The 25,614-nt window shown below is 51.6% G+C and overlaps 1 protein-coding gene across 1 annotated transcript in view; it reads left to right on the top strand.

Moving 5' to 3' along the window:
- Positions 1–4,551: 4,551 nt before the first annotated feature.
- MED12L (mediator complex subunit 12L) overlaps positions 4,552–25,614 on the top strand; it is a 146,472-nt gene continuing 125,409 nt past the window's right edge. The window contains exons 1-7 of the mRNA XM_068144913.1: positions 4,552–4,650; positions 11,856–11,960; positions 13,584–13,775; positions 17,263–17,422; positions 19,863–20,032; positions 21,894–22,004; positions 22,826–23,095. Of these exons, the coding sequence (XP_068001014.1) occupies positions 4,552–4,650; positions 11,856–11,960; positions 13,584–13,775; positions 17,263–17,422; positions 19,863–20,032; positions 21,894–22,004; positions 22,826–23,095 (1,107 nt within the window). The remainder of the gene's footprint in view (positions 4,651–11,855; positions 11,961–13,583; positions 13,776–17,262; positions 17,423–19,862; positions 20,033–21,893; positions 22,005–22,825; positions 23,096–25,614) is intronic.

Genomic DNA, 25,614 nt, shown 5'->3' with positions numbered 1-25,614 from the left:
CTTCATCAGCGCGACGAGCTGCCAGCCGGGGCCCCGGACACCCAGGCAGAGCCCTCTCCTTGGAGAGGCTCAGCAGCCCCCCTCCAGCGGGCACATGATTCCCCAGGGATGCTGCGAGAGCTCTTCTCCCCTCTCCCCTCCCGTGCGGCTCCAGCCTGCGCGCAGATGGGTTTGGGCTGGAGCAGAGCAGCTGGTGGGGTGGTTGTGTGCAGCCTCTGTCACCTGATAACAGGAGTGTGCGATGACAGGAGCAGCCTCTCGGTAACTCGAGGAGTGCTCTGCTCTCCCCAGTCCCCCTGCCTGAGCGACTGGGAGCTTCCAGGGCCAGGCTTGGCCACCGTGTCTGGCTGCTCTCCAAAAAAGAGTCTTGGTGTGCGGGGGGTGTTATTTTTCAGCTTTTTCTTTAAGGCTGGCGATGCTCAGCCACTCAGCTCTTTTCTTTTGGAGGTGTTGTTCTTTCTCCCCCCCTCCATTGCTCCTAACACAAGGGCACAGGTAACACCCAGTGCCCCCCTAAACCAGGAGGCCCCTCTACAGTGTTTGGTTGTGTTTGGGCACTGTTTTTTCCCTGGCATGGGCAGCCTGTCTGTTATGTCCTGTATTTCTTAGGCTGCAGCATGCAGGATGCCCAAACGTTTCAGTGCAGCTTCAGAAGCACAAATACCTTTTCTCTCACTTCTTTATAGTAGACCCAGCCCACCCCGAGGCTCATGAGCACACTAGCTCCCTGCTCCCCACATGGGAGAGCCACCTCTGGGCTCCAGCTGCTGTCCTTCCTGCAAGCCAAAGTGATGGGGCACCAACAGCCCACCCCCTGGAGCCTGGCTGAGGTGGGGGCCTCAGCTGGGGTCAGGAGCACGGCTGCCTGCATCGACCTGTTGCCCACCAGTGATTTCAGTAAGCACAGGGACTGGGGGTTGTTCCTGACCAGATCAGCTTAGGAAGTGGTTTGTTCATGGGATGCATATTGGTGGTAAGAAAGTTCTTCAGGTGGTTTAAGAGTTACCGTCTCAGCCAGGCTTAGATGCTGAGCCCAGATTAACAACAGCCTTGGAATTAAAATGAAGTGAGGCTGTGTACAGACAGAGGATTAACTTTTTCCCCCCATTTCTTTTATTATTATTTTAAGCTAATGATTAAATGACACTGTCATCTTTGTGTGTAACCAAAGGATGGCACACTGGGGTCCACCACTGCTGAGCCTGTGCTGCACAGGTTTGGGGAAATGCTCATTTTTGAAGATTATGCTGAGTACTTTACTTGAGCAGGATGCATTTATTGTCCCCTGAAGAGGGACTGTAATATTTCAGTATCATTATCACCAGCACAACAGCAGTGAAAGCAACAGACTGAGCCTAGCAATAAGTCCTAGGAATAAGAAGAATTTGATTGAGGGGTGTGTGTGTGGGGAAGGTGGGTAATTGCATTGATCTGATTTGGAGACCACTTGTTTTCAGGAGTCAGCTTTCTGATAGCCTTTTCATGTAGTTTAGGGCATGGAAAGTGATGTAGCTTTCTGAATGAGATAGGATGTGATAGACAGGAGTGGGAGGTGCTGATGGAAGAGCAGCCAGCACCTGGGGCTCTGCCTTGGCTCACCTGTACCTTGCTGGAGGCTGGGCAGTGGTGGTGGCTGAGGACAGTGGAGAGGAGAATGGGCTGGAGATAACATTGTGCAGAGACAAAGTAGAAACTGGAATGAAGAGTTGTCCTGGAATAACTTTGAACATTCATGACCAGCCACGGATCCTGACTGCACTTATCCTCATCCCTGTGTCTTGGCAGGCAGCACCAGTCCCTGTAACCCCCAGCTGGGAGCTCTGCAGTGAGCACTGAGCAGGCATCTGGCAGGGCTTGTTTGTGTTTGCACGTTCACAGTGTTGCTTTCTGGGTGGATAAAACAGTATTTCCTAGCACCTGTGGTGGTGGTGGTGGCTGTGTTTATCAAACAAGTACAGGACAAAAGACTCACAACTCTCCAAATCTAAACAGATTTAGAGAGGAAGATTTCCTTCAATGAACTTCTGACAAGTTTTGGCAACATCTTCACTGTTCTAAAGCACATGAAGCAGATAAGGAATTATTTACTGGGTGGATAATGACTGGGTTTGTAAATAGATCTTGCTTTGGGTTATTCACTTCCTACACCTGTGGGAAGGTTGAATGTCAGTGGAATCAGCCCCAGTCCAGACCAGTGGTGCCATTTGTCTCTCAACACCGTGAGAACAGAATAGGCCAGTGGCTGTTTAAAATGAGAGATAGCCTGTAGCCAAAAATGAACACAGTATCTTCAGAAGTTACCCTCTGTTTCTAACTACCAGCACCAAAGTCAGGGTAAATTGCAAGAATTTAGCCATGGTGCTAAAAAAGCCCCCAGCAGCCTATGAACTGGTGTTTGCCATTCTTTCTGCTCTGAACAGAGCTTATTCCTCAAATTCCCACACAGAAGTGGGGGCTTAAGCCTCTATTCCCATGACTAGAGGTGACGTGAAACAGTTGTTACCCTCTGACCAAAGACAGCTCAACCAACCCCAGCTCTTCGGGCAGTGGTTCTGGAGGTAAAAAACAAACCAAAACTCTGGATCAGAGTGTCTGTGGAGTCAAGGGTTTAGAAGAACTGGATCTGAACCCAGATCTGCCAACCATTAGTGACTGAACTGAGGATCAGAGTGGTGAGGATAGTGCAGCTCTGCAGACAGATCTGCAGCCCTGAACTATGGACTTCATGGGGGTAGCCTCTGCTGGGACACTGTGCTGTAAAGTGTGGGCAGATCCACATGGAGCAGCCAGTGCCTTTGTGAGTTTGTCACCCTGCAGGATAAAACCCACCAAGAGACTGGGACCTGTCTGTTTCAGTACATCAAGGTGTGTTTGACAAATCTCAGGACTAAAATGTCATGATATTGTCCCAGCACCTGTGTGATATTAACCTTACCAAAGCCAGGGATTGCCACATTGATCCAGTTGCCAGGGTAGCTGAGCAGCTCTGCAGCATTTTTATCCACTGGGGAATGGAAGAGAAGAGCTGGCACACACTGCTGGTCTTTAGAGTGTGCCTTTGGATCACATGCAAAGCCTGATAAACCTGTCAAGGAAGGCACTTCGGAGTTAAAGGTCTCAGACTTGTTGATCTTTGCCTTTGGTGGGCAGTAGGGCTGGATGCAGGAACACTAATGCAGTAACCAGAGGTGACAAAGGTTTAACTAGCAGATGTATTCACAACCAGGAGACAGTGCAGGGCATTACTCTCCTACTTTATTGCTGCTGCTTAGCTGTTAGGTGATCTGTGGTTTGATTGCAGAACTGCTTGGGAACAAAAGCAATGTGGTTTGTCAGCATCTCCTGTCCTTGTCCATACTAAATTTGAACATAAGCTCATTTGTAGAGCACTGTCATTAATTTTACTTAGGCTTATTTGCAACCAGCTGCCTCATCTTGTGTTTCCAAAGTACCTCATGTTTGTACTTGGAGATGTAGTGCAAGGAGAGGATCTGACTCGAAAAGGGGGGGAAACAAAGTTTTCATTCTTGCTTGTTGTGATGCTAGCATAGGAATGAACCTTCCTCTCTGATACCTGAGGAGGGGGATACCTGGGGGATACCTCTGCTACCTGAGGGCAGGATGCTAATCACAGGAGGTGATAGAGCCTGCAGATCCATTTGAGGGGGAAAAGGAGGAGCCCTGATGTTTTAGTGTTGTATTACTTCTGTTTTGCAGATCCGTTAATCAGGAACCTCTGCTGACATCGTGTTTCCCGTCCCGCTTGGCTGATCCCTTGGGATCAGTGGGTCCGTTCCAGTGGTACAGCCTGGGAACATCTCTTGGGAGTCAGGGAGCCCCTGCTTCTGCTACCCTGGGATCGGTGGATCCACTCGGGTGGTACAGCCGGCGAGCATCCTTCGGGAGTCACGGAGCCTTCGCTGCCCTGGGCCGGGAGCAGTGGCTCCAAGGAGGGGTGGCTCAAAGGAGCCGGGCTGGATGACTCGACGAAGTGCCACACAGGGCTGCAGCCCTGGACGGGGCACGGTCATCGCTGCCCTAGCAGCACAGTCGTAGGCAGCGGTACCTCCGGGCGCGGTAGTGTGCGGGACGGGGCTGTGCCTGCAGGGCTGTACCGGAGAGTGGCATTGCCGGGAGCAGGCGCGGTGGGGGCGGTTCGGCCGGGTGATGGTGGGCGGCCCTGCCTGGTCCGCAGCGGGCAGTTACTCTCCTGAGCGAATGATCTATCGGCTGAGACAGGCGCTACCAGCGATGGAAGAGGCGACGGCACGGTCCCTGCGGAGGAAAGCGGCCCTGAGGGAGCCCTACCTGGGGCTGCCCCCCCACCTACGGCCCGGCCCCTCCTCGCCACCTCGGGGTGGGCTCGGGGGGTGGGGTCCCGGCCGCACCTGCGGCAGGAGGGAGGGTGGGCAGGGCCGGGCCGCCTCCGCGGCGCTCAGCCCGCCCCCGGCGCGGCGGGGGTGAGGCGGGGGGCGAGCCGCCGAGTGCTGCTCCCTGGCGCTCGGAGCCCGCTCCAGCGCCCCCCCGCCGCGCCGGCGAACATGAGCGATCATGGCCGCCTTCGGGCTGCTCAGCTATGAGCACCGCCCGCTCAAGCGGCCGCGCCTGGGGCCGCCCGACGTCTACCCGCAGGACCCGCGGCAGAAGGAGGTGAGACCGCCCGCGCCGGCCCGGCCGCCCGCCCCCTCGCCCCAGCCCCCGGCCAGGCGCCCCCGGCCCGCTGCCTTCCCCCGAAACTTTTGAGCGGAGCCGCCCGCTGACTTGCATTTTCTGCGGCGAGCCGGGGGGCGCCCCGGTCCCGCTCCCCCTCCCCCCCGCACCGCGGTCTCGGCGTCCTGCCCGCGGCCCGGCGGGCAGCGGGGCTCGTCCTGCGGACGGGAGGGTTGCGTGCCCGTAAAGGGGTACGGGGGTTGTAGGGGCCTGCGAGGGGCACGGACCCCTGCGGGGTATCCCCAACCCATGAGTGGCACCCCCAGTTCACGGGAGGCACGAACCCGTGAGTGGCACCCCATGCCCATAAAGGGCACGGACATGTAAGTGGCACCCCCAACCCACGACGGGCTTAGACCCGTGAGGGGCACCCCCAGCCCACAAGAGGCAGGGGTCTGTGAGGGGCATCCCCGGCTCATGACGGTTACAGCCACCTGCCATGAGTGGTACCCTTGGCACATGAGGGGCACGGGCTGCCCGGAGGGCAAGAGTGGTTCTGCTGAGCTGGCCACCCTCCTCCTGACCCTACACCAGGGACTCGTGGTTGGAGGAATGGAAGGGCTGGAAGGTTTTGGAGGTCGGGAGCTGCGTCTGCAAACCAAGGTGAAGTGAGCAGGGCAGGAGCTTGTGTCAAACCCCTGCCCAGGCTTGCTGTTGGTTGGTGTTGGGGCCAAGCCCAAGTTCAGATGGATGATATGGCTGGCTAGCCATGGTTATAGGCTCTCTCTGGCCCATCTACCCAGCCTTGTTTCTGGACCTCTGGTCCTCCAGAGGCAGGTGGAAGAAGCCCTTGGTTGGGTTTTGTGACTGGGATGTCTCCTAGCAATGTCAAGGGGTCCCTCTGAGATTTGCTTTCTGTGCTAGGTTGTGGCTTGTACAGATCCCCCTGCCTTTGTGTGGCTCATCTGGAGTGTCCTCTTCTGGTGTTCCTGGAGGTCTTCTGTCCTCCTGAATGTGGTGCATGCAGAAGTCACCAGTGTGCTGTGTCTAGAGAGCAAGCTCCAGTTAAACTGAGCGAGTGCAGCGGGGCAGCCATGCAGTGTTCTTCGAGCTTTGCTCTCTTCTTGTGAGGCTTCCAGAAAGGAGGCTAACTAAAGGTAGTTTGTTAGCTGTGTGAGAGGTTATCATCTGGTTCCTGTAGTCTAACAAGCCCTCATCAGAGTGGCTGTTGGTCAGTGATGGTTGAGAGGGGCTTGGGCAACACACAGTGCAAGATGTGGCTTCAAGTCTGTGACTGATCTTTCGAGATGCACCTTACTTTTTTGGCCCCTTGCCTCCCTTGAGCTGCTACACATCCTGCTGACAAACTTTGATGATTTTGGGAGCTGGAAATACTTCCATGAAGTGGGTTTATGTGTGACCATGACCAGGCTTGCAGAACTGCATCTCAGCTCAGCTGTGGTACTGCACAGAGGGGAATTTTTAGCTCTGGACTGTGGAGTATTTTCAGTTGGGTGGTGGATTGATGCTTGTGGACACATTCACAGCTGTGCAGCCAGTTGCAATGAGAACAGAAGTGGCCATTGTGCAGGTGGCTCATATTTGTGTTTCCTGGCTGCATGAGCAGGGAATCACTGCAACAGTCTTGTTATATGCCATAAGGTGATTGATTGGAATGTGGTCTGGGAAAGGTCTTCCTTCCATGTGTGTGCAGGTAGTGATGGTGTGTGCTGCATGGGGCCCTTACAGGTCTGTGTCCTTCCACTCTTTGGGCTGGTGAAGCCTGGCTGTTGTTTGGGAAAGGAGACAAATGTGGGGTTGCAGATCCTAGCAGAAGTAGGGATGGGCTGCCTGGTGATGTTGATCTTACCAGCTGTTGCTTTGTGCCTTTCTAAATTCCCTCTGTTGTAGGCTCTCCCCAGAGCTAGCACCACCAGGGACCCTGGGCTCTCTTGCTCCAGAGCCCATCACCTGAGCACCAGGTGGAAATCTCCACCCTTAGCAAGGTCCCCTGAGAAAAGCTGGTAGTAAGGCTTAGCCCAGAGGGCATGTGCTGTGCTCCCTGCATAAATGAGAGTGGTGGGAGGGAAGCCTTCATGTGGCACAGCACAGGGCTTGTGCCTGAATGCAGCAGCCCTCTGGGACTGTTTTTAACACCTGCTGCTGCTCTGGAGGAGTTACCTTTCCTTCTCTTTCTGTGGTGTCTTTCCTTTGAACACTGGACAGTGCTTTGCACACATCTTCCCTGTGTGATTACCAATCCCTGCTGCTGCGCATGGAAGGAAAAGGAAGGTTTGGAAACCCTACCCTGGCAGGAGCAGCTGAGGGCAGTTGCTAGAATCAACTTCTTTCTAACGCTGCCTGTGTGCTAAATTGTTAGGGTCTCCCTGAAGTAGCTAAAATACAATGCAGGTGGTGTTTATTACAACCAAAGATATCACCACTTAAAGTGGGCCAGATTCTGATGGCTGTACTCATGAGTAATGCTTTTAACTTAGTTGAATTCAGTTTCAAGGCGCAGTCAACATCACTTTACACAGACAGAAGGGAATTTCATTGCCTTCTTCACACACAGTGCACTGAGTTTGACCCTTCCAAGGCTTAATTCTCCAGCATCTACATCACCAGCAGCCCAGGCTACCTCCTCACTCACAGGGTGAGTACAGTGGTTGAAATTTCTACCAGAGAGGCCTCTCCAGTGTTATTCCCTTCATGCATTTGGGGAGCCTTTCAGGGCCCTGGTACCTAACAGTGCATTGTCCTCCTAATGTTGGGTGAAATTTGCTTCTGCCTGTGTCTGGCTGTTGGCTCATCCTTCCTTGGGGCTTCTGAGCTGTTGGTTTGCAGTGAGTGATGCTCCTCTAAGTATTGTTGCTCCTCTTCATCGTGAAATGTAACTTGTTTAGTGATCACATCCTTGTTTACCCAATCACATCCTGGGCTGCAGCAGGGGAAGCACAGCCAGCAGGTCGAGGGAGGTGAGTCTCCCACTGTACTCCATTCTGGGGAGACCCCACCTGGAGCTCTGTGTCCAGTTCTGGAGCCCCTATTACAGGAAGGATCTGGAGGTGCTGGAGTGTGTTCAGAGAAGGGCCATGAAGATGAGCAGAGGGCTGGAGCTGCTCTGCTATGAGGACAGACTGAGGGAGTTGGGGCTGTTCAGTCTGGAGAAGAGAAGGCTTCAAGGAGACCTTCTTGTGGCTTTCCAGTATCTGAAGGGGGCTCCAAGCAAGCTGGGGAGGGACTTTTGAGGGTGTCAGGGAGTGATAGGACTTGGGGGGGATGGAGCAAAACTAGAAATGGGTAGATTCAAGTTGGATATTAGGAAGAAGTTGTTCCCCATGAGGGTGGTGGGAGCCTGGCACAGGCTGCCCAGGGAGGTGGTGGAAGCCTCATCCCTGGCAGTGTTTGCAGCCAGGCTGGATGTGGCTGTGAGCAACCTGCTGTAGTGTGAGGTGTCCCTGCCCATGGCAGGGGGGTTGGAACTGGCTGATCCTTGAGCTCCCTTCCAACCCTGACAATTCTATGATCTGTCACTAGCACAGTGCTTTATACTGTCTCTTCTAGGGAGTTACATTTTGATTTTGCTGTCCAAACCAAGCCAAACATTCAGTAGTGGCAGCTGACCATGAGTGGAAGGTTTGTTCTGCAGCATAGATAGATGTCCTGGATCTTCCTGCAGCAGGTTTAGGTCTCCAGACTAATGCTGTGGTTGCTCCCCACTGCTGAAAGTAGAAGCCCTGTTGCAGAAAAGAGACATGGAACAAAAGATGGAGGATATGAGAGGATCTAAAAGTAATGGCTGGTTCAAAAGATCCCTTTGCTTTCATGAGTTTAGGATGGACTTCCTCTAAATTTCTCTTCTGAAGGGAGTTTTTGAGGTCAGGGAGGAAAAGAATGCCTTTCAAAAATGTCTGGGTTTTGATTGTCAGTGCTGGTAGAGCTCTATATGCTGTCTGGTCTTCCCCACTTCAGGTGTCAGAGTCAACTGGCCAGTGCCAAAAACCTTTGTGCATCATTAGCTTTCTCCTTTTCTCTTGCTGCTGCAGTAAGCAAGTGTAATGGTAACAATAGGAAGTAGAACACTTAAGTTGAAAGAGCTTGTTCCTGCTCATTCAAAGCAAGTTAATATGGAATATACAGTCCAGACCACCCAGGAAAACGAGCCTGATGCTTGATCCTAGCAGCTGGTTTGTTTGTTTTTGGTCTAGTTGGAGAGCCCTGATTGCAGCCAGCTGGGTGAAGCTGGCCTGCTCTGGCCATGCTGTGCAGAAGTCAAGCTGTGGTGGGGTGAGGAAAAGATTGCAGCTGTGGTCCAGCTTCTCACAGAGCTGATGCTGCTCAGCCCCTGTGACCACTGGCCTGGGCTTGTTGGCCTCTCCCTCTCTCTGAAATCCCTCTGTGCAGATTGTGCTCACAGGCAGAGTGCTGCAGGTACATCTTGAGCCTCCCACGTGAAACAATTAACATAGCCTGAAATACATTAAGGCAGCTTGGGCCTGAATGTTCATTTGGCTATTTTAAACTGCAGAAAGGTTTTGAGGCTGGACTGGGCTTGCCTGGGGCCCTGGCTGACATTTAAAGAGAAAGCTGACATCCCCAGGGGAGCCTGAGGGATGCAGCGTGGTGCAGGCTGAGTGCCTCACATAGTGACAGCAGCCTGTGGTGCTCCAGAGGGCTTGCAAACCACCAAGAGAAGCAGAGCTGCCCCATGTCCATTGCATCTTGTACAGCTCCAGAGGGCTTGCAAACCACCAAGAGAAGCAGAGCTGCCCCATGTCCATTGCATCTTGTACAGCTCCAGAGGGCTTGCAAACCACCAAGAGAAGCAGAGCTGCCCCATGCCCATTGCACCTTGTACAGCTCCAGAGGGTTTGCAAACCACCAAGAGAAGCAGAGCTGCCCCATGTCCATTGCATCTTGTACAACTCCAGAGGGTTTGCAAACCACTAAGAGAAGCAGACCTACCCTATGTCCATTCCATCTTGTACAGCTCCAGAGGGCTTGCAAACCACCAAGAGAAGCAGAGCTGCCCCATGTCCATTGCATCTTGTAGAGCTGCCCTGTGCTGGTGTTCCTTCTGCTAGGGGACACTCTGCTCTTAGACCCTGACCCTGAGCTGTTGGTCATTTTTCCTATGCACGCAAGGAGTTGTAAGGGAGTGGAATTGCTAAGTCACAATGTGGAGGCAAACATAACCTGACTTCTGGCAAATAAGCACAGAAGTTAAATCTCTGAGAGGTTTCACTCTGGTGTTACTAGATAGCTTCTCTGAACTCAGGAGACAGAAAAAGTCTAGGAAGAACAGAAGTTTATCAAATGACTTCTAAGGGCACTTCAAGAGAAAGCCTCAGATGCTGGAGGGGGTCCAGGGAAGGGCCATGATCAGAGGGCTGGAGAAACCTCCCCTATGGGGGGCAGGCTGAGAGAGTTGGGGCTGTTCAGCATGGAGAAAAGAAGGCTCTGGGGAGACTTTAGGAGCAGTACTTGAAGGGGGCCTACAAGAAAGCCAGGAAGAGGCTTTTTACAAAGGCTTGTAGTGGTTGGATGAGAGGGGAATGGCTTTAAGCTTGAGGAGGGCAGATTTAGGCTGGATATTAGGAAGAAATTCCTTGCAGTGACAAGGGTGCCAAGATGCTGGAACAGGTTGCCCAGGGCAGTTGTGGATGCCCCTTTCTTGGAGGTGTTCAGGGCTAGGTTGAATGAAGCCTTGAGCAACCTCTTCTAGAGGGAGGTGTCCCTGCCCATGGCAGGGGAGTTGGAACTAGATGATCTTTAGGGTCCCTTCCAACCCAAACCATTCTATGAATCTCTGTGGAGCTGGTGTGGGTGAGATGTAAGGAGGGCTGCTGTGAACACCCTCCTTTTGTGTGTGGTGCTCCCAAGTGACACCTCTCTCCATTTCTAGCTGCTGTGTGGTTATGCAATCAGGCTGTGTTGTTCTGTGTTGAAAATCTCTGGGCTGCTGCTGAAGGCAGGGAAGAACCTGAGCTAATAACATGAAGCCAGACAGAGCCACGGCACCAACGTCTTGTGGTGTCAGTCCTTCCACCTCTCCTGCTTGCAGTCCTGCCAGATACAGCAGGACAGCAGGCAACTCCTTGGTTATTTTCAGCACAAGGATGTCTTGACAGCCTTTTCCAAGGCAGGAGTTTAAAGCTAACAGAAGTGGGGCCAGCCCTGGGAATGGCACTGTCAGTAACATGGATCTCCATCTGCTTGGCATTTCCCTTTTGTTTATTTGCCGACTACCTCTCGGATCACTTTCATCCCTGCTGGTATTTGTGTTTTCCAGGCTGCCTGGGGTGCAGTGTGGGTGGAGGAGTGTTCCAGCCCTTCTTGGTGATTTTATTTAAAATTCAGATGAGCCTTGCTACCTTCATAAACTCTAGAGAGCTTGGGCTCCAGAGAAGGGCAGTGAGGCTGGGGAGGGGTCTGGAGCACAGCCTTGGGAGGAGAGGCTGAGGGAGCTGGGGTTGCTTAGCCTGGAGAAGAGGAGGCTCAGGGGAGACCTTCTTGCTCTCTACAACTACCTGAAGGGAGGTTGTAGCCAGGTGGGGATTGGTCTCTTCTCCCAGGCAAGCAGCACCAGCACAAGAGGACACAGTCTGAAGCTGTGCCAGGGGAAGTTTAGGCTCAAGGTGAGGAGAAAGTTCTTCTCATAAAGAGAGACTGACCATTGGAATGTGCTGCCCAGGGAGGTGGTGGAGTCACCATCACTGGAGGTGCTCACAAAGGGCTTGGATGTGGCACTTGGAGCCATGGTTTAGTTGTCAGGAGGTGTTAGGTATCAGGTAATAGGTTCTACTTGATGATCTCTGAGGTCTTTTCCAACCTGGCTGATTCTATGATTCTAAATACATGACTGCCTTCTGCCTTACTCCCAAACTTTGTGAAAATACTGAAAATCTTAAGAGAATAAAGTGAGTGGAAGCTTCTGGGGGGCTGCTGGTTGTGGGGAGACACCTTGTCCCAAACTGATCCTTGAAGCCTGTCATGGGGAGTGGAGGGTAGGGGTGGCATCGTGCTCCCCTGACATCCTGTGACTGTGTGCTTTGAGGGTCTCAGGTGAGTGCAGGGTGTGAGATACTGGGCAAACAGCTGAGTGCAGAGTGTGAGATACTGGGCAAACAGAGCACTTTGCTTCTTGGAATGGAGAGACCTTAAATTGTAATTTCATTTTGTGCCTTTGCAACTCTTTGCAGGATGAACTCACTGCAGTGAATGTAAAGCAAGGCTTCAGTAACCAGCCTGCCTTCTCTGGAGATGAGCACGGATCTGCCAGGAATGTTGTCATCAATGCCTCCAAGGTAGGCCAGGCCTTCTCAGTCCCAGTCTCCTTGCTTGAAAGCAGAACTAGGCTCCAGTGGTTCTTGATGCTCTGCTGTCTGATTGGAAGCTTTGTATCAAGGTTAATGACAGACTGAGTGTAAGAATGCTGAGCTGTGTTTCTGCTGCCTCCTGGCATCAGCCTTCAGTCTTTTTCCAAGAGCAAAACATAACTAAGACTTCATTGTGGAAGAGCTGTTAGTTTGTGCTCCTGTTCCTTTCTTTGCTTCACTTACAAGGACATTTGGGAGGCCTTCCCTGGCAGTCCCTGCTGTTTGCACACCTCTAGCTTGCTTTGGTCTCCTCTCTGATCCATCAGGCTGGGAGAAGTGCTCGCTGTGGTCCAGGTCTCTTGGAAATCTATTCTGGGATTGTTCAGTGAAATTTAGTTTAGCTTAGCTTAGTTTAATTTAGGTTTTGGGGTTGGTTTGTTTGTTTGTTAGAGAGTCAAAGAAGTGTGAGCTACAGAAGAGCCATAGAAAGCACTAAAATGTTAGTTACTGTCCTCCCAATTGAAACTAACTGCTGTGCAGGAAAAAAGCCAACCCCCAGCCTGTGTTTCTTGGAGGGAACTGTCCAGATTCATGTGCTCTTTTTTTTTGTGTTAGGAAAGGAGGAGGAAATGGCTTTGAGGAAGGATTTTAGCAAGGGACTTATAAAAATGTTTTCAGACAAAGAGATTTTCTGCTGTTTGATTTTTAATATCTCTACCTTATTGGAATGTGCCCTGGTGGCCAAGAGAGACAATGGGGTCCTGGGGTGCAGCAAGAAAAGTGTGGCCAGCAGGGCTGGGGAGGTTCTTTTGCCCCTCTGCTCTGCCCAGCTGAGACCACAGCTGCAATCCTGTGTCCAGCTCTGGGCTCCCCAGTTCGAGAGACAGAGACCTGCTGGGGAGAGTCAAACAGAGAGCCAGGAGGATGCTTAGGGGACTTGAGCATCTCCCCTGTGAAGAGAGACTGAGAGCCCTGGGGCTGTTTGGTCTGGAGAAGACTGAGAGGGATCTGACCATTGTCTATCAATATCTGAGGGGTGGAGGGGGCCAAGCTCTCTTTGGTGGTGTGATAATAATAATAAGGGAGGGATATGTCTATGTTCCCAGTGACCCATCCTGAGTGGCAGCTCTGGGGGGTCTGGTTGCCATTTTGACCTTCTACAGTGGCTATGCCAAAGAGTGCTTGGGTGCTTAACTTCATCTCCTGGCTGCAGGGAATTGAAGTGTAACCTTACCAGGCTGCTAGCCTGGACTGGAGTGATGGCTGCACCTATTCAGGCCCTTTGTGCTTTATGTAGGGGGAGTGGAGCAAAATGAGAAATGGGTAGATTCAGATTGAATGTTAGGAAGAAGTTGTTCCCCATGAGGGTGGTGAGAGACTGGCACAGGTTGCCCAGGGAGGTGGTGGAAGCCTCATCCCTGGAGGTGTTTGCAGCCAGGCTGGATGTGGCTGTGAGCAACCTGCTGTGGTGTGAGGTGTCCCTGCCCATGGCAGGGGGCTTGGACCTGACTGATCCGTGAGGTGCCTTCCAACCCTGACAATTCTGTGCTTCTATGTGTGGTAGCTACTTACAAGCTTCTCAGATGTTTTGCTTTTTTTCACCCCCACCAGATTGGTGCTTACTTCAGCAGCATACTGGCAGAAAAGCTCAAACTGAACACTTTCCAGGACACAGGAAAGAAGAAACCACAAGTAAATGCCAAAGACAACTACTGGCTGGTTACTGCTCGGTCTCAGAGTGCCATTCACAACTGGTTCACAGATTTAGCAGGAAGCAAACCACTGACTCTCTTAGCAAAAAAGGTACCAAAATGCTCCTGCCTCCACATCTTGGGTATGGGATTGTACTGACCTGGGCTGTAAGAATGGCAGTGCTTGTGAATGTGCTGGGTGTGGAGGCTCTCCTCCCCCTCTACTCTGCCCTGGTGAGACCTCACCTGGAATACTACATCCAGTTTTGGGCTCCCCAGTTCAGGAGGGACAGGGATCTGCTAGAGAGAGCCCAAGGGAGGGCTACCAGGATGATGAAGGGACTGAAGCACTGCCTGGTGAGGAAAGGCTGTGAGCCCTGGCGCTGGTTAGTCTGGAGAGAAAAAGTTTAAGAGGGGATTTAATCAATGTCTATCAATATCTGAGGGCTGGGGGTCAATAGGCAGGGGACAGGCTCTGCTCAGTTGCTCCCTGTGATAGGACAAAAGGCAATGGATATAAACTGCAGCACAGGAGGTTCCACCTCAACATGAGGAGGAACTTCTTCACTATGAGGGTCACACAGCCCTGGAGCAGGCTTCAGAGTCTCCTTTTCTGGAGCCTTTCCAGCCCCATCTGAGTGTGTTCCTGTGTGACCTGTGCTGGATTCTGTGGTCCTGCTCTGGCAGGGGTGATGGACTGGATGATCTCTGGAAGTCCCTTCCAACCCCTAACATCCTGTGAACCTGAGAGTGGTGCTGGGGTCCGGTGTTGCTGTGCAGTGTGCTCCCTCTCTGCAAGGAGGGTACCTGGGCAAAGGGGCACTTCTGATCTGGGTGGTGAGTAGTTCCCTTGAACAACTGTATTTCAGCTCAGTCATGGTTATGTTGTTGACAGACAGATTCTTTGCCTCCATCCTTCTTTTCTCAAGAAAAGCAACAGAAATTCCTGTGTGTGGCAGGGAGATAATTGGCTGGGAAGCCAATGCAGTCTTAAAAGAACCTGCCTGCTAGCTCCAAACCCTTTGCATCTTCTTCACATTTAAATTTGCATTAATCTTTGTGAAATGGTCTTATTAGCTGCATTCTGCTTGGAGCTTCCAGTAAAGGAGAAGAATTCTTGCTGCTGTGTTGCAGCCTTTGTATAACTGAAAGAGGCAATTCCAAGTTATCTTTCTGTATACTGGAGGACAGGAGTAAAGAGAAATATGAAGTGGCCATTAGAACTCACCCAAGGTGGCAGCTGAACCGAGTGACAAAGGTGCTGTTATCTCTGCCTTTCTTTCCTGAAGCTGCTGTGTGCAAGCAGCTGATCTTAGAATCATAGGATTGTCAGGGCTGGAAGGGAGCTCAAGGATCAGCCAGTTCCAACTCCACTGCCATGGGCAGGGACACCTCACACTACAGCAGGTTGCTCACAGCCACATCCAGCCTGGCTGCAAGCACCTCCAGGCAGGAGGCTTCCACCACCTCCCTGGGCAACCTGTGCCAGGCTCTTACCACCCTCATGGGGAAGAACTTCTTCCTCACAGCCAATCTGAATCTCCCCACTTGTAGTTTTGCTCCATCCCCCCAGTCCTATCACTCCCTGACACCCTCAAAAGTCCCTCCCCAGCTTTCTTGTAGCCCCTTCAGATACCGGAAGGCCACAATGAGGTCTCCTTGGAGCCTTCTCTTCTCCAGACTGCACAACCCCAACTCCCTCAGTCTGTCCTCATAGCAGAGCAGCCCTCTGCTCATCCTTGTGGCCCTTCTCTGGACACTGTGGTGGGTTGAATTTTTAAAGGCATAGCCTAAAACCACCACAGACACCTAGCAGCACCTCCAGATCCTTCATGTAACAGAGGCTTCAGGACTGGACACAGAGCTCCAGGTGTGGTCTCAGCAGAGTGGAGCAGAGGGGGAGAATCACCTCCCTGGCCCTGGTGGCTGTGCTTGTAACATCTGGGAGTTATTCTGAGTGTAAATTAAACTTGACATAGAGAACTCTGATTCCAAGAGTCTTGAGCATAGATGGATCAAAATAACAGAAGGTACAAGTTTCACCAGTTTTTGGTCTGTCTGTTGCTATGCAGCTGGTGAAGAAGAGGTGCTGCTTTACCAGCAGGAGAAAAACAACCAACACAACAGCTTTGCTGTGGCAACCTTGCTGAGTGCTAGAGAGATTTCTTTTGTCACTGAATATGACAAGAAAACTCCCTAAGACCAATGAGGTGTTAGGAAGCAGGCATCTTAGTGCTGGACACATAGGGGATCCCTCCACCTAAGTGTGCCAAAGCCAGTAAAACATAGAGAATATCTACTTACATCTCATACATAATTATCATCCTTTTTAGAAGTGATTAGTATGTTCCTATTAGTTCATGCAGTTTGTTACATATGTAAATCTCCTCCATGCATGCTCATTATATCCTGTGGGGGGTCCCTTAGTGGTTATTTGGGGCATCCTTCCTCTTCCTCCCAATGGCCTTCAGCTGAACAGCTTCTTTGTGCATGCTCTCTGATACGGCTGATGAGACAGGCTGGCCTCAGAGTCAGTCTAAGCCTGTTTTCTCCTCTTAACTTCTTTCTCAAGCCCACAGTTACAATTTCTTGTTGTTTACAGCATCACAGAATATTAGGAGCTGGAAGGAACCTTGAAAGCTCATCCAGTCCAACCCCCCCTGCCAGAGCAGGGTCACCTAGAACAGATCATACAGGAACACATCCAGGGGGTTTTGAATATCTCCCATTTTTTCACTGTGAGGGTGACAGAACACTGGCACAGGCTGCCCAGGGGGATGGTGGAAGCCTCATCCCTGGAGGTTTTTAAAGGTCAGGCTGGATGTGGCTGTGAGCAACCTGCTGTAGTGTGAGGTGTCCCTGCCCATGGCAGGGGGGTTGGAACTGGATGATCCTTGATGTCCCTTCCAACCCTAACAATTCTATAATGTCTAACCTAAAACTCCCCTGACACAACTTGAAGTTGTTTCCACTTGTCCTGTTGCTTGTTCCTTGGGAGAACAGACCAATAGCTACCTCAGTCCAGGCTCCTTTCAGGGAGCTGTAGGGAGTGAGAAGGTCTCCTGACAGCCTCTCTTCTCTGGGCTGAACAACACCTGGTCCCTTGGTGTTGCCCTTCTCTGGACCTGCTCCAGCACCTCCATGTCCCACTTCAACTGAGGATCCCACAGCTGAACTCAGTACCCAAGATGTGACTTCACTATTGCTCAGTACAGGAGGACAATTAATACTCTCTCTCTTTCAGCTGAACCTCTACTTAAAACCTTGATAGATCTCCATTTTTCCAGAGGTTCTGATGATCTTCTTGCAGGACTGCTTCTGCAGCTTGGATTACCTTTGGCTGTGTCAAGAGGTCTGCTAGTGGCCCTGCAGACATCTCTGAGCAGGGGAAGGATGCTCCTGGTGACACCTGGGGGAACTGTGGGGCAGTGTCTCTGTGTTTTGTCAACTCTCTCAGTCACTATTGTGGGTGTAGCAGGAGGCTCCTTGAGTGGGGATGAGCAGGTAGTGTGAGGTGGAGCAGAGGAGGTGTGGGCAAGCCCATGGGTGCCAACTGCTCTTTGGACTCTGTGCTTAACTTGCTTCCCATCTCATTTCAGGTTCCCATTCTCAGTAAGAAGGAAGATGTGTTTGCTTACTTAGCAAAATACTCTGTGCCCCTGCTGCGAGCAGCCTGGCTGATCAAAATGACCTCTGCCTACTACGCTGCCATCTCCGAAGCCAAAATCAAGAAGCGCCAGGCCAGCGACCCTAACATGGGTAAAGAAACCCCTCCAGTCCCTCTCAAGGACAGAGTTGGGGCTGCTCAGCCTGGAGAAGAGAAGGCTCCAAGGAGACCTCATTGTGGCCTTCCAGGATCTGAAGGGGGCTACAGGAAAGCTGGGGAGGGACTTTTGAGGGTGTCAGGGAGGGATAGGACTGGGGGGAATGGAGCAAAACTAGAAGTGGGGAGTTTCAGATTGGCTGTGAGGAAGAAGTTCTTCCCTCTGAGGGTGGTGAGAGACTGGCACAGGTTGCCCAGGGAGGTGGTGGAAGCCTCATCCCTGGAGGTGTTTGCAGCCAAGCTGGATGTGGCTGTGAGCAACCTGCTGTAGTGTGAGATGTCCCTGCCCATGGCAGGGGGGTTGGAACTGGCTGATCCTTGAGGTGCCTTCCAACCCTGACAATTCTGTGATTCTATGATTCTTTCAGTTTAATCTTGTTCCACCACCCTCATCGTGAAGAACTTCTTCCTAACATCCAGTCTAAATCTGCTCTTCTCTAGTTTGAAGCCGTTGCCCCTTGTCCTGTCCCTTCAAGCCTTTGTAAGCAGTCTCTCCCCATCCTTCCTGTAGCCCCCTTCAGATACTATTAGGTCTCCTCAGAGCCTTCTCTTCTCCAGGCTGAACACCCCCAGCTCCCTCAGCCTGTCCTCATGGCAGAGCTTCCCCAAGCCCCTGATCATTTTCATGGTCCTCCTCTGAACCCTCTCCATCATGTCCATGTCCTTCCTATACCGAGGACTCCATTATGCTATGGAGAAGGTAGAAAGTGGTGGTGTATGTTTGCAGTGGGCAAGGACTCCTGCCCTGGCCCTTCTTCATGCTGGCACCATGGTGGCACTTGCTTCATGGTGAGGACAGACACAGCCAGTAGGTGTCTGGGGCTGAGGTGCCCATGGCTTTTATCAGCAAGTTTTCTGAGGCAGGTGGTTACTGAAGAGGACATCCTCTGTCCAAATTCCCTGTTTGGAAGTGGTGGTTGGGAGAATTTTGGGAGGTAGTTGCTGAGCAGCCTTTGACAGTTCCCCAGATGTTCTGTGCCTGAGGTGAGAGGAAGGCATTCGCCTCATGCTTCCCTCCCTGGCACAGAGACACTGGTAATTGCTTGGGGAAAACTGTTCCTCCAGGCTGCCACATGAAATGAGTTCCAAGTAGTGGGTTTGGAATTGTTTTCTTCCAAAAGTGAGTGACTGTTTGAAGTCAATGCAGTTAAGCTGCTCTGGGAAAGCACCAAACCCCACTGGCTTCACACAGAAATATCAGTGGGGTTGGCTGGGGAAGCATTCCCCATGCAGCCTGGGTGTGCTGCCAGAGCTGCCAGCTACAGATGCAAAGGCAAGAACGTGCTAGCTAGAGTCTGAGGTGGGTAGAAAGCAGTGAAAATAGTTGTTGGAGAGTGGTGGTTCCTGTACCTCTGACAGTAAGCAGGCTTCAGGTTGTCAAAGCAACTGCGTTATGCATTCAGAAAAGAGAGTGCCCCTCTGAAGTGTGCAGTGTGCTCTGGGGGAGGTTTGTCTCGTGGTTCCAGGCACTGTTAATGCCTTCCTTACAGTCCTCCTTTCCCCACAGCTTTCTTTATTCAACAATTTCCCCAGGTTGCACTAAACAGAGAGAAAAGGTGATCATTTTTTAGCAGGTTTGTCTGGAAGGTGAATTGTTTTGCCTTGTGGCCTCTGCTGTGCTGGTCACTCTGACCTAAGAAAGTGCTCCTGAGCTTTTGCATTCTCAGCAGAATAAAAAAGCCTGGAGGAGCTGTCTGTTCCAGAGGGGTTGTAAAAAGAAACAGTTTTATATCCCATGGCTTGTGCAAAGTCCTGCTGAGTTTTGTGCTGGCTGTTTGGAAGGGCTAAGGAAGAGGGGAATGAAGGTCCAGATGGAAGGAAGTAAGGGAACGTTATTTATTGTCCCTGTTTAAAGGCCGTTTGTGGGCAAATGCTGCAATCTGCTGAAAGAGGCAGGGGATTCCCCACAGGCATACCTTGTGCCAGTGCTCTGTGTGTCACACTGAGCTAGCAGGCTCTGTGCACTCTTGGCAGTGTCTGTGCTTTGGGAGGAGGATTTTTGATGACCCAGGCAGAACGTTACCTTGCGTGGTACTTTCAGGCTGATGCCTGGGGACATTTTGCACAGATTGAGTAGGAAAGTGGTGGAATGTAAATAAATCACCACTGGATGCAAAAGGGAAACAATGGTAAGGTCTAAATGTCTCAGTTCCTTGTGTGTGTCACACTGAGCTAGCTGTGTGTGTGCTTTGGGAGCTCTGCACAGGACAGGAACCTGAGGAGCACTTAGCTCCTGGTGGCATTGCCTCATGCACCTCAAGGGTTAAGCTTTGAGAGGAGGACTTTTGATGACCCCAGGCAGTATGTTTCAGTTCTCACCATGAAAGGAAACTTCTTTATCACCTGAAGTGTTCTAACTGCAAACTTATTTTGTAGAATGGACTCAGATTGTAACCAAATACCTTCGAGAGCAGCTGGCAAAGGTTGCAGAGTTCTACCACCTGACTGCCAGTCAAGGCAACAGCTCTGTAGTGAATCCTCAAGAGATGGAACAAGCCCTGAAGCAGTGGGAATATAATGAAAAATTGTCATTCTATATGTTTCAGGTAATGCTTTAATCACTGCATGGACTTCTTGGTTTTTTTTTGAAGTTACCATTCTTGAGGAGAGGCTGAGGGAGCTGGGGTTGCTTAGCTTGGAGAAGAGGAGGCTCAGGGGAGACCTTCTTGCTCTCTACAACTACCTGAAGGGAGGTTGTAGCCAGGTAGGGGTTGGTCTCTTCTCCCAAGCAACCAGTGGCAGAACAAGAGAACACAGTCTCAAGCTGCACTAGGGGAAGTTTAGGCTTGAGGTGAGGAGAAAGTTCTTCCCAGAAAGAGTAATACGTCATTGGGATGTGCTGCCCAGGAGGTGGTGGAGTCACCATCCCTGGAGGTGTTCAAAATAGGATTGGACTTAGCACTTGGAGCCATGGTTTAGTTAGTCATGAGGTGTTACATAACAGGTTGGACTTGAAGATCTCTGAGGTCTTTTCCAACCTTGTTGATTCTATGGTTCTTGGGGAGCTCAGTTTTAGAATGCAGAGGTAGCTTTTGTCACAGGACTCACATAAACTGTCAGTGCTGATGCACTGAAGATCTGCCAGCTGGAAAAGCTTTGGCTTGCTTGTTGTGCTTGATTGCAACTGCAGCACGTGCTCAATTATTCCCTCTTCTATGTTATCCCAACGGTTAAGGGTGTTTTTAGTGGATCAGGATGAGGCCACTGTAGCACATGAAGCTTTGTGTGCTGGAGTGCTGGCCTGATTGTTCAGTTCCACCTGGCTGTAGCCCAGAAGAACTCTCTGGTTGGTTCCACCCAAGGACAGAAATAGCAGAAGGGTTGTTGAGAGGGAGTTTCTGTCAGCAGTCAGACAGGCGTCTTGCTGGGTTTGAACTGCAGAGATCACTGGTGTTGGATGGGGCCAAGCTCTTTTTGGTGGTGCACAGCAATAAGACAGGGAACAATGGATGCAGTCTTGAGCATAGAAGGTTTCACCTCAACGTGAGGAGAAACTTCTTTACAGTGAGGGTGACAGAGCCCTGGAGCAGGCTGCCCAGAGAGATTGTGGAGTCTGCTTCCCTGGAGACTTTCCAAACCCACCTGGATGCATTCCTCTGCAGACTACTCTGGGTGATCCTATTTTTGGGAGGGGGGTTGGGCTTGATCCCTGGAGGTGCCTTCCAAGCTCTAACATCTGTGATTCTGTGATGCAATTGCTTCTCTGTCCACAGGGCTGCCATGCTGCTGGCTTATTCCTGCAAGTGTAGGAATCACACAGAGTCACAGCAACATTCAGGTTGGAACAGACCCTCAGGATCACCAAGTCCAACCTAGAATTCTACTCTGCAAGGCTCACCCCTAAACCATAGCCCCAAGCACCACAGCCAAACCACCCTGAAACACAGCCAGGCTTGGGGACTCCACCACCTCCCTGGGCAGCACATTCCAGTCCCTGACCACTCTTGCTGGGGAAAAATTCTTCCTAATGTCCATCTAAGCCTACCCAGTGGCAGCTTGAGGCCATTCCCTCTTGTTCTGTCACTAATTACCTGTGAGAAGTGACCAGCAGCAGCCTCTCCACAAGGTCCTTTCAGGTAGCTGTAGAGAGCAAGGAGGGCTCCCCTAAGCCTCCTCTGTTTCACACTAACCATCCCCAGCTCCTTCAGTTGCTCTTCATCAGATTGATTCTCCAGGCCCTTCCCAGCTTCCTTGCCTTGCTCTGCCCTGGCTCCAGCACCTCCAACATCTCTCTTGTATTGAGGTGCCCAGAGCTGGACACAACACTCAAGGTGTGGCCTCACCAGAGCTGAGGGTCCTGACAGCTCTGTGCTGAGCGAAGCAGACATGAAATAAAGCTGCTAATCACTCACCAGCTTTGTTGAGTGCTACCAGTTAATGCCTGCTGTGTTCTTTAAATCCTTTAAGGAAGGGATGCTGGAGAGACATGAATATTTAACATGGATATTGGATGTTCTGGAAAAAATCAGACCCACTGATGATGACCTTCTCAAGCTCTTGTTGCCGCTGATGCTGCAGGTACATGAATGGTTTAAGGCCAAAATCCACAGCAGTGTGATTTGGGCCATGTTAAATCATTTTAATGTTTGTGGTGGTGACACTTAGGACATTTAGGGAAATATATGGCATGGTGTATGCCTGGACTTTCTGAGCACCTTCAGACTGCTCATGGTTTACTTGACTCAGTGGAAGGATTCTGTTGCTGTAAACTGGTCCTGGAGGGCAGATGAAAATTTTAAGGGACAGAAATCTAGATTTGCTTTTCTAACTTAGAATCACAAAATTGTCAGGGTTGGAAGTGAGCTCAAGGCTCATCCAGTTCCAACCTCCCTGCCATGGGCAGGGACACCTCACACTACAGCAGGTTGCTCACAGCCACATCCAGCCTGGTCTTAAACACCTCCAGGGATGAGGCTTCCACCCCCTCCCTGGCCAACCTGTGCCAGTCTCTCACCACCCTCATGGGGAACAACTTCTTCTAACATCCAGTCTCAATCTACCCATTTCTAATTTTTTTCCATTCCCCCCCAGTCCTCTCCCTCCCTGACACCCTCAAAAGTCCCTCCCCATCTTTCCTGCAGCCCCCTTCAGATACTGGAAGGCCACAATAAGGTCTCCTCAGAGCCTTCTCTTCTGCAGACTGCACAACCCCAACTCCCTCAGTCTGTCCTCATAGCAGAGCAGCTCCAGCCCTCTGCTCCTCCCCATGGCCCTTCCCTGGACACCTTCCAACATGTCCAGCCCCTTCTGGAAGGGCAAACCCTTTCTAAGCTGTGCATGTTCAGGTGGCTGAAGGAGGTGGATGCCTGGGTGGTGAGCAGCCTTTCTCTCCCTGGCAGTACTCGGAGGAGTTTGTTCAGTCAGCCTACCTGGCCCGCCGCCTCGCCTACTTCTGCGCCCGCCGCCTGGCCCTGCTGCTGGGCGATGCTCCCAGCCTCCTGGCTGCACATCCTCCTCATCTGATCCTTGGAGCAGGTAACCCTGCCCTGGCAGCCCCCAGCCCCACGGCCCCCGGCGCTGCGGTGAGCCCGGTACAGCTGGCCTGCTCCGATTTCCTCTCCTGCCCTCAGCACCGGCCGCTGGTGTATGGACTCAGCTGTATGCTGCAGGTAGGACGCTGCTGCTGCCGCAGGTAGGACACTGCTGCTGCTCTTTGCTTTCCAGTTTTTTTGGAAAGCAGAGTGGTTTGGGGGGGGTGAAAAGGAGTTGGGAGCTGTGCTTTGAAGTGGTGGTAGTTTTAGGCTGTACCTTGAAAATGGTCTGCAGGTCTTGACCAGAAAGCAGTAGGGTGTAAGGAAATCACCACTGGATGTCAGAAAGGACAACAATGATCATTTCAAAGCAATCCCACTGGAGAGATGTCTCCCATAAAAGTTAGTTTGCTAAACTAACTCTCTCTCTTTTTGCTTCCTCCATTCTGGCTGGGGCTTCTGCTGGTTTCTTTTGCTCACCTTGGCTGCATTGCTTTGTTGTGGCTAATTACTAACAAACAACTCCCTGCTCTTTTCTCTCCTCTATCATGTACAGGGAAAAGGGAGCAGGGAGTGGGGAAGCTATTAGTATCCCCCTGATTGTTTGGGTTTTTTTTGCCAGGGGGATTCTTGTGCTGTTTATAAATCATGAACACCTGTAAATATTGTATATTCTGTACACATTCATTGCACTTCATTTTAGATTGTGGTTTTGCTTGCAAATAACAGCTTCATTTGCTTCCAGCTGTGCTGGTCTGGCAATTTTACATTGGGGAGGGTAATTTCAACCCACCACAGAGGTGGTCCTGTATCCATTAAAGGGGGAGAACCAAGTGGGAATGGGGGGAGCAGGAGGGTGGGCTCCCTGCGGTGGCTGAGGAATGGGTGATGGAATCATCTGGAGAAGCTTGTGCTCTGCCAGCACCTTTGCTGTGGGAAGGAGAGACTTGGCTGCCAGGGCTGGCCAGGCCTCTGCTCTGTGCTGCAGCGCTGCTGGCTGCAGCACTGCCCTGTGCATCTCATCACATCCTCGCCACCAGGGACCCTACGTGGCTTTGCCAGGCCCCGACTGCCTGCAGATCATGGCTGGGCACAAGGCAGCACCAGACTGACTCCCACCAGCCTTAACCTTTGAGCACTTCCTCACTTCTTCCAGCTTGTCCTGGGGGCCACTGCAGGGCTCTTTGCTTTGCTGTTGTCAGAAGTGGGGGTGCTTTGTGGTGGCCTCCCGGGCTGCTGCGGAGCGGAGCAGGCTGCTGGCTTGTTCTCGTTGCTCGGCAATGGCAGAATTATCCAGGGAGTAATTACCTTCTAAAAAAAGACTTCTGTGATGAGCTGCAGTTGTTTGCCTGAGCACTGACCTGGTGAGACCTCCTCAAGCCCTCCTGCTCTTGGCTCTGCAGCTGTCTGCCTCTGGGGCGTTGCACAGAGATGTCCTGCGGTGGCACCAGGACTATGCTCAGGGGACCATAAAATCACAGAATGGGTGAGGCTGGCAGGGACCTCTTCAGATGGTGTCATCCACCCCATCACACTCAGGCAGTCAGCTAAGCTAGAGCAGGTTCTCCAGGACCCCATCCAGCTGGATATTTAGCATCTCCACCACCCCCTGGTCAGCCTCTTCCAGTGCTGGACCACCCCTTCCCCCCCCCCCCCCCCCCCCCCATTCCCCTCAACTGAAAGAGCACTTTGCTGTGGTACACAGCTCCCTCTCCAAGGGAAGGCTGCTGCTTTCTCACCATCCTCACAGTGCAAGAAGTCCAGAGCCTGGGGGCAGGCCAGGTTGTGTGCAGGGAAGGCTCAGTCCAAGGAGTGAGTGTGGGAGAGGATCCACCTCTCTCTCTGAAGGAGTCAGAAGCTTGGATCCCATCTGTCTCTCAGCATGCTGTCACTTTCTCTCCTCTTGACCATGGGTCTGGGAACTTCAGTGTTTGTCTCCATCCTGGGCTATGCTTGTGTACTCTGGCAGCCCTACAGCTTTTCTCTGCTGCAACACAGCTGCTCATCTTCTGCCCTTCTGGCACCAGCAGGGTCTGTGTACCTGTGTTCTCTGCCCTCCTCCTCCTCCCTCCTGCACTACCAAGAGGGTGCAGGGGGCAGCCTGGGTTTGGACAAGCTCTCTGTCTTTTCAGAGCAGCATTTCTCTAGGCAATGTTCTTGCTGAGGCATGGCTTTGTAATCCAGATCTGGACTTGGGGAGCTTCCCAAGGAGTAATCCAGCAGTCTGGAAAATAAACATCTGTAAAATGAATCAACTTCCATCATTTTAAGTGGTATTTGAGGTCTGACCTTCCCCAACCACCAAAGCATTCTGCTGTTGCTTTCTACAGTACCAAAAGCTGCAGGGTAATGAAGCACCTGCTGGCAAGCTGCTGTTCTGAAGCCTGTCAGTGCAAAGATCTTTCTTTTGAAGTCACTCCAAAGTTCATGGTGCATTTCAATGGCTTCTGTGCTTTAAAAGTGTTGATTGGAAGTGTCAATTTTAATTTCTCCAATTGCAATTTTTCACATCCAGCTCTCTCTGTAAGCTGAATACCAAAAAGGTCATTTTTTTCCTTAGTTTTTTCTTCTTCCAGAGCCCATTCACATTCCACAGCAAGGGGCTGACTGAAATGGACCTTTGCTGGTGTTCTTTGCTGGCCTTCTGAAAGCAATAC

The sequence above is a fragment of the Melanerpes formicivorus genome, unplaced genomic scaffold, assembly GCF_026170545.1.
Source record: "Melanerpes formicivorus ecotype bairdi unplaced genomic scaffold, bMelFor1.0.p_v2 SCAF_12, whole genome shotgun sequence".
NCBI lineage: Eukaryota > Metazoa > Chordata > Aves > Piciformes > Picidae > Melanerpes > Melanerpes formicivorus.
This window is presented reverse-complemented; position numbering and strand designations above follow the sequence as displayed.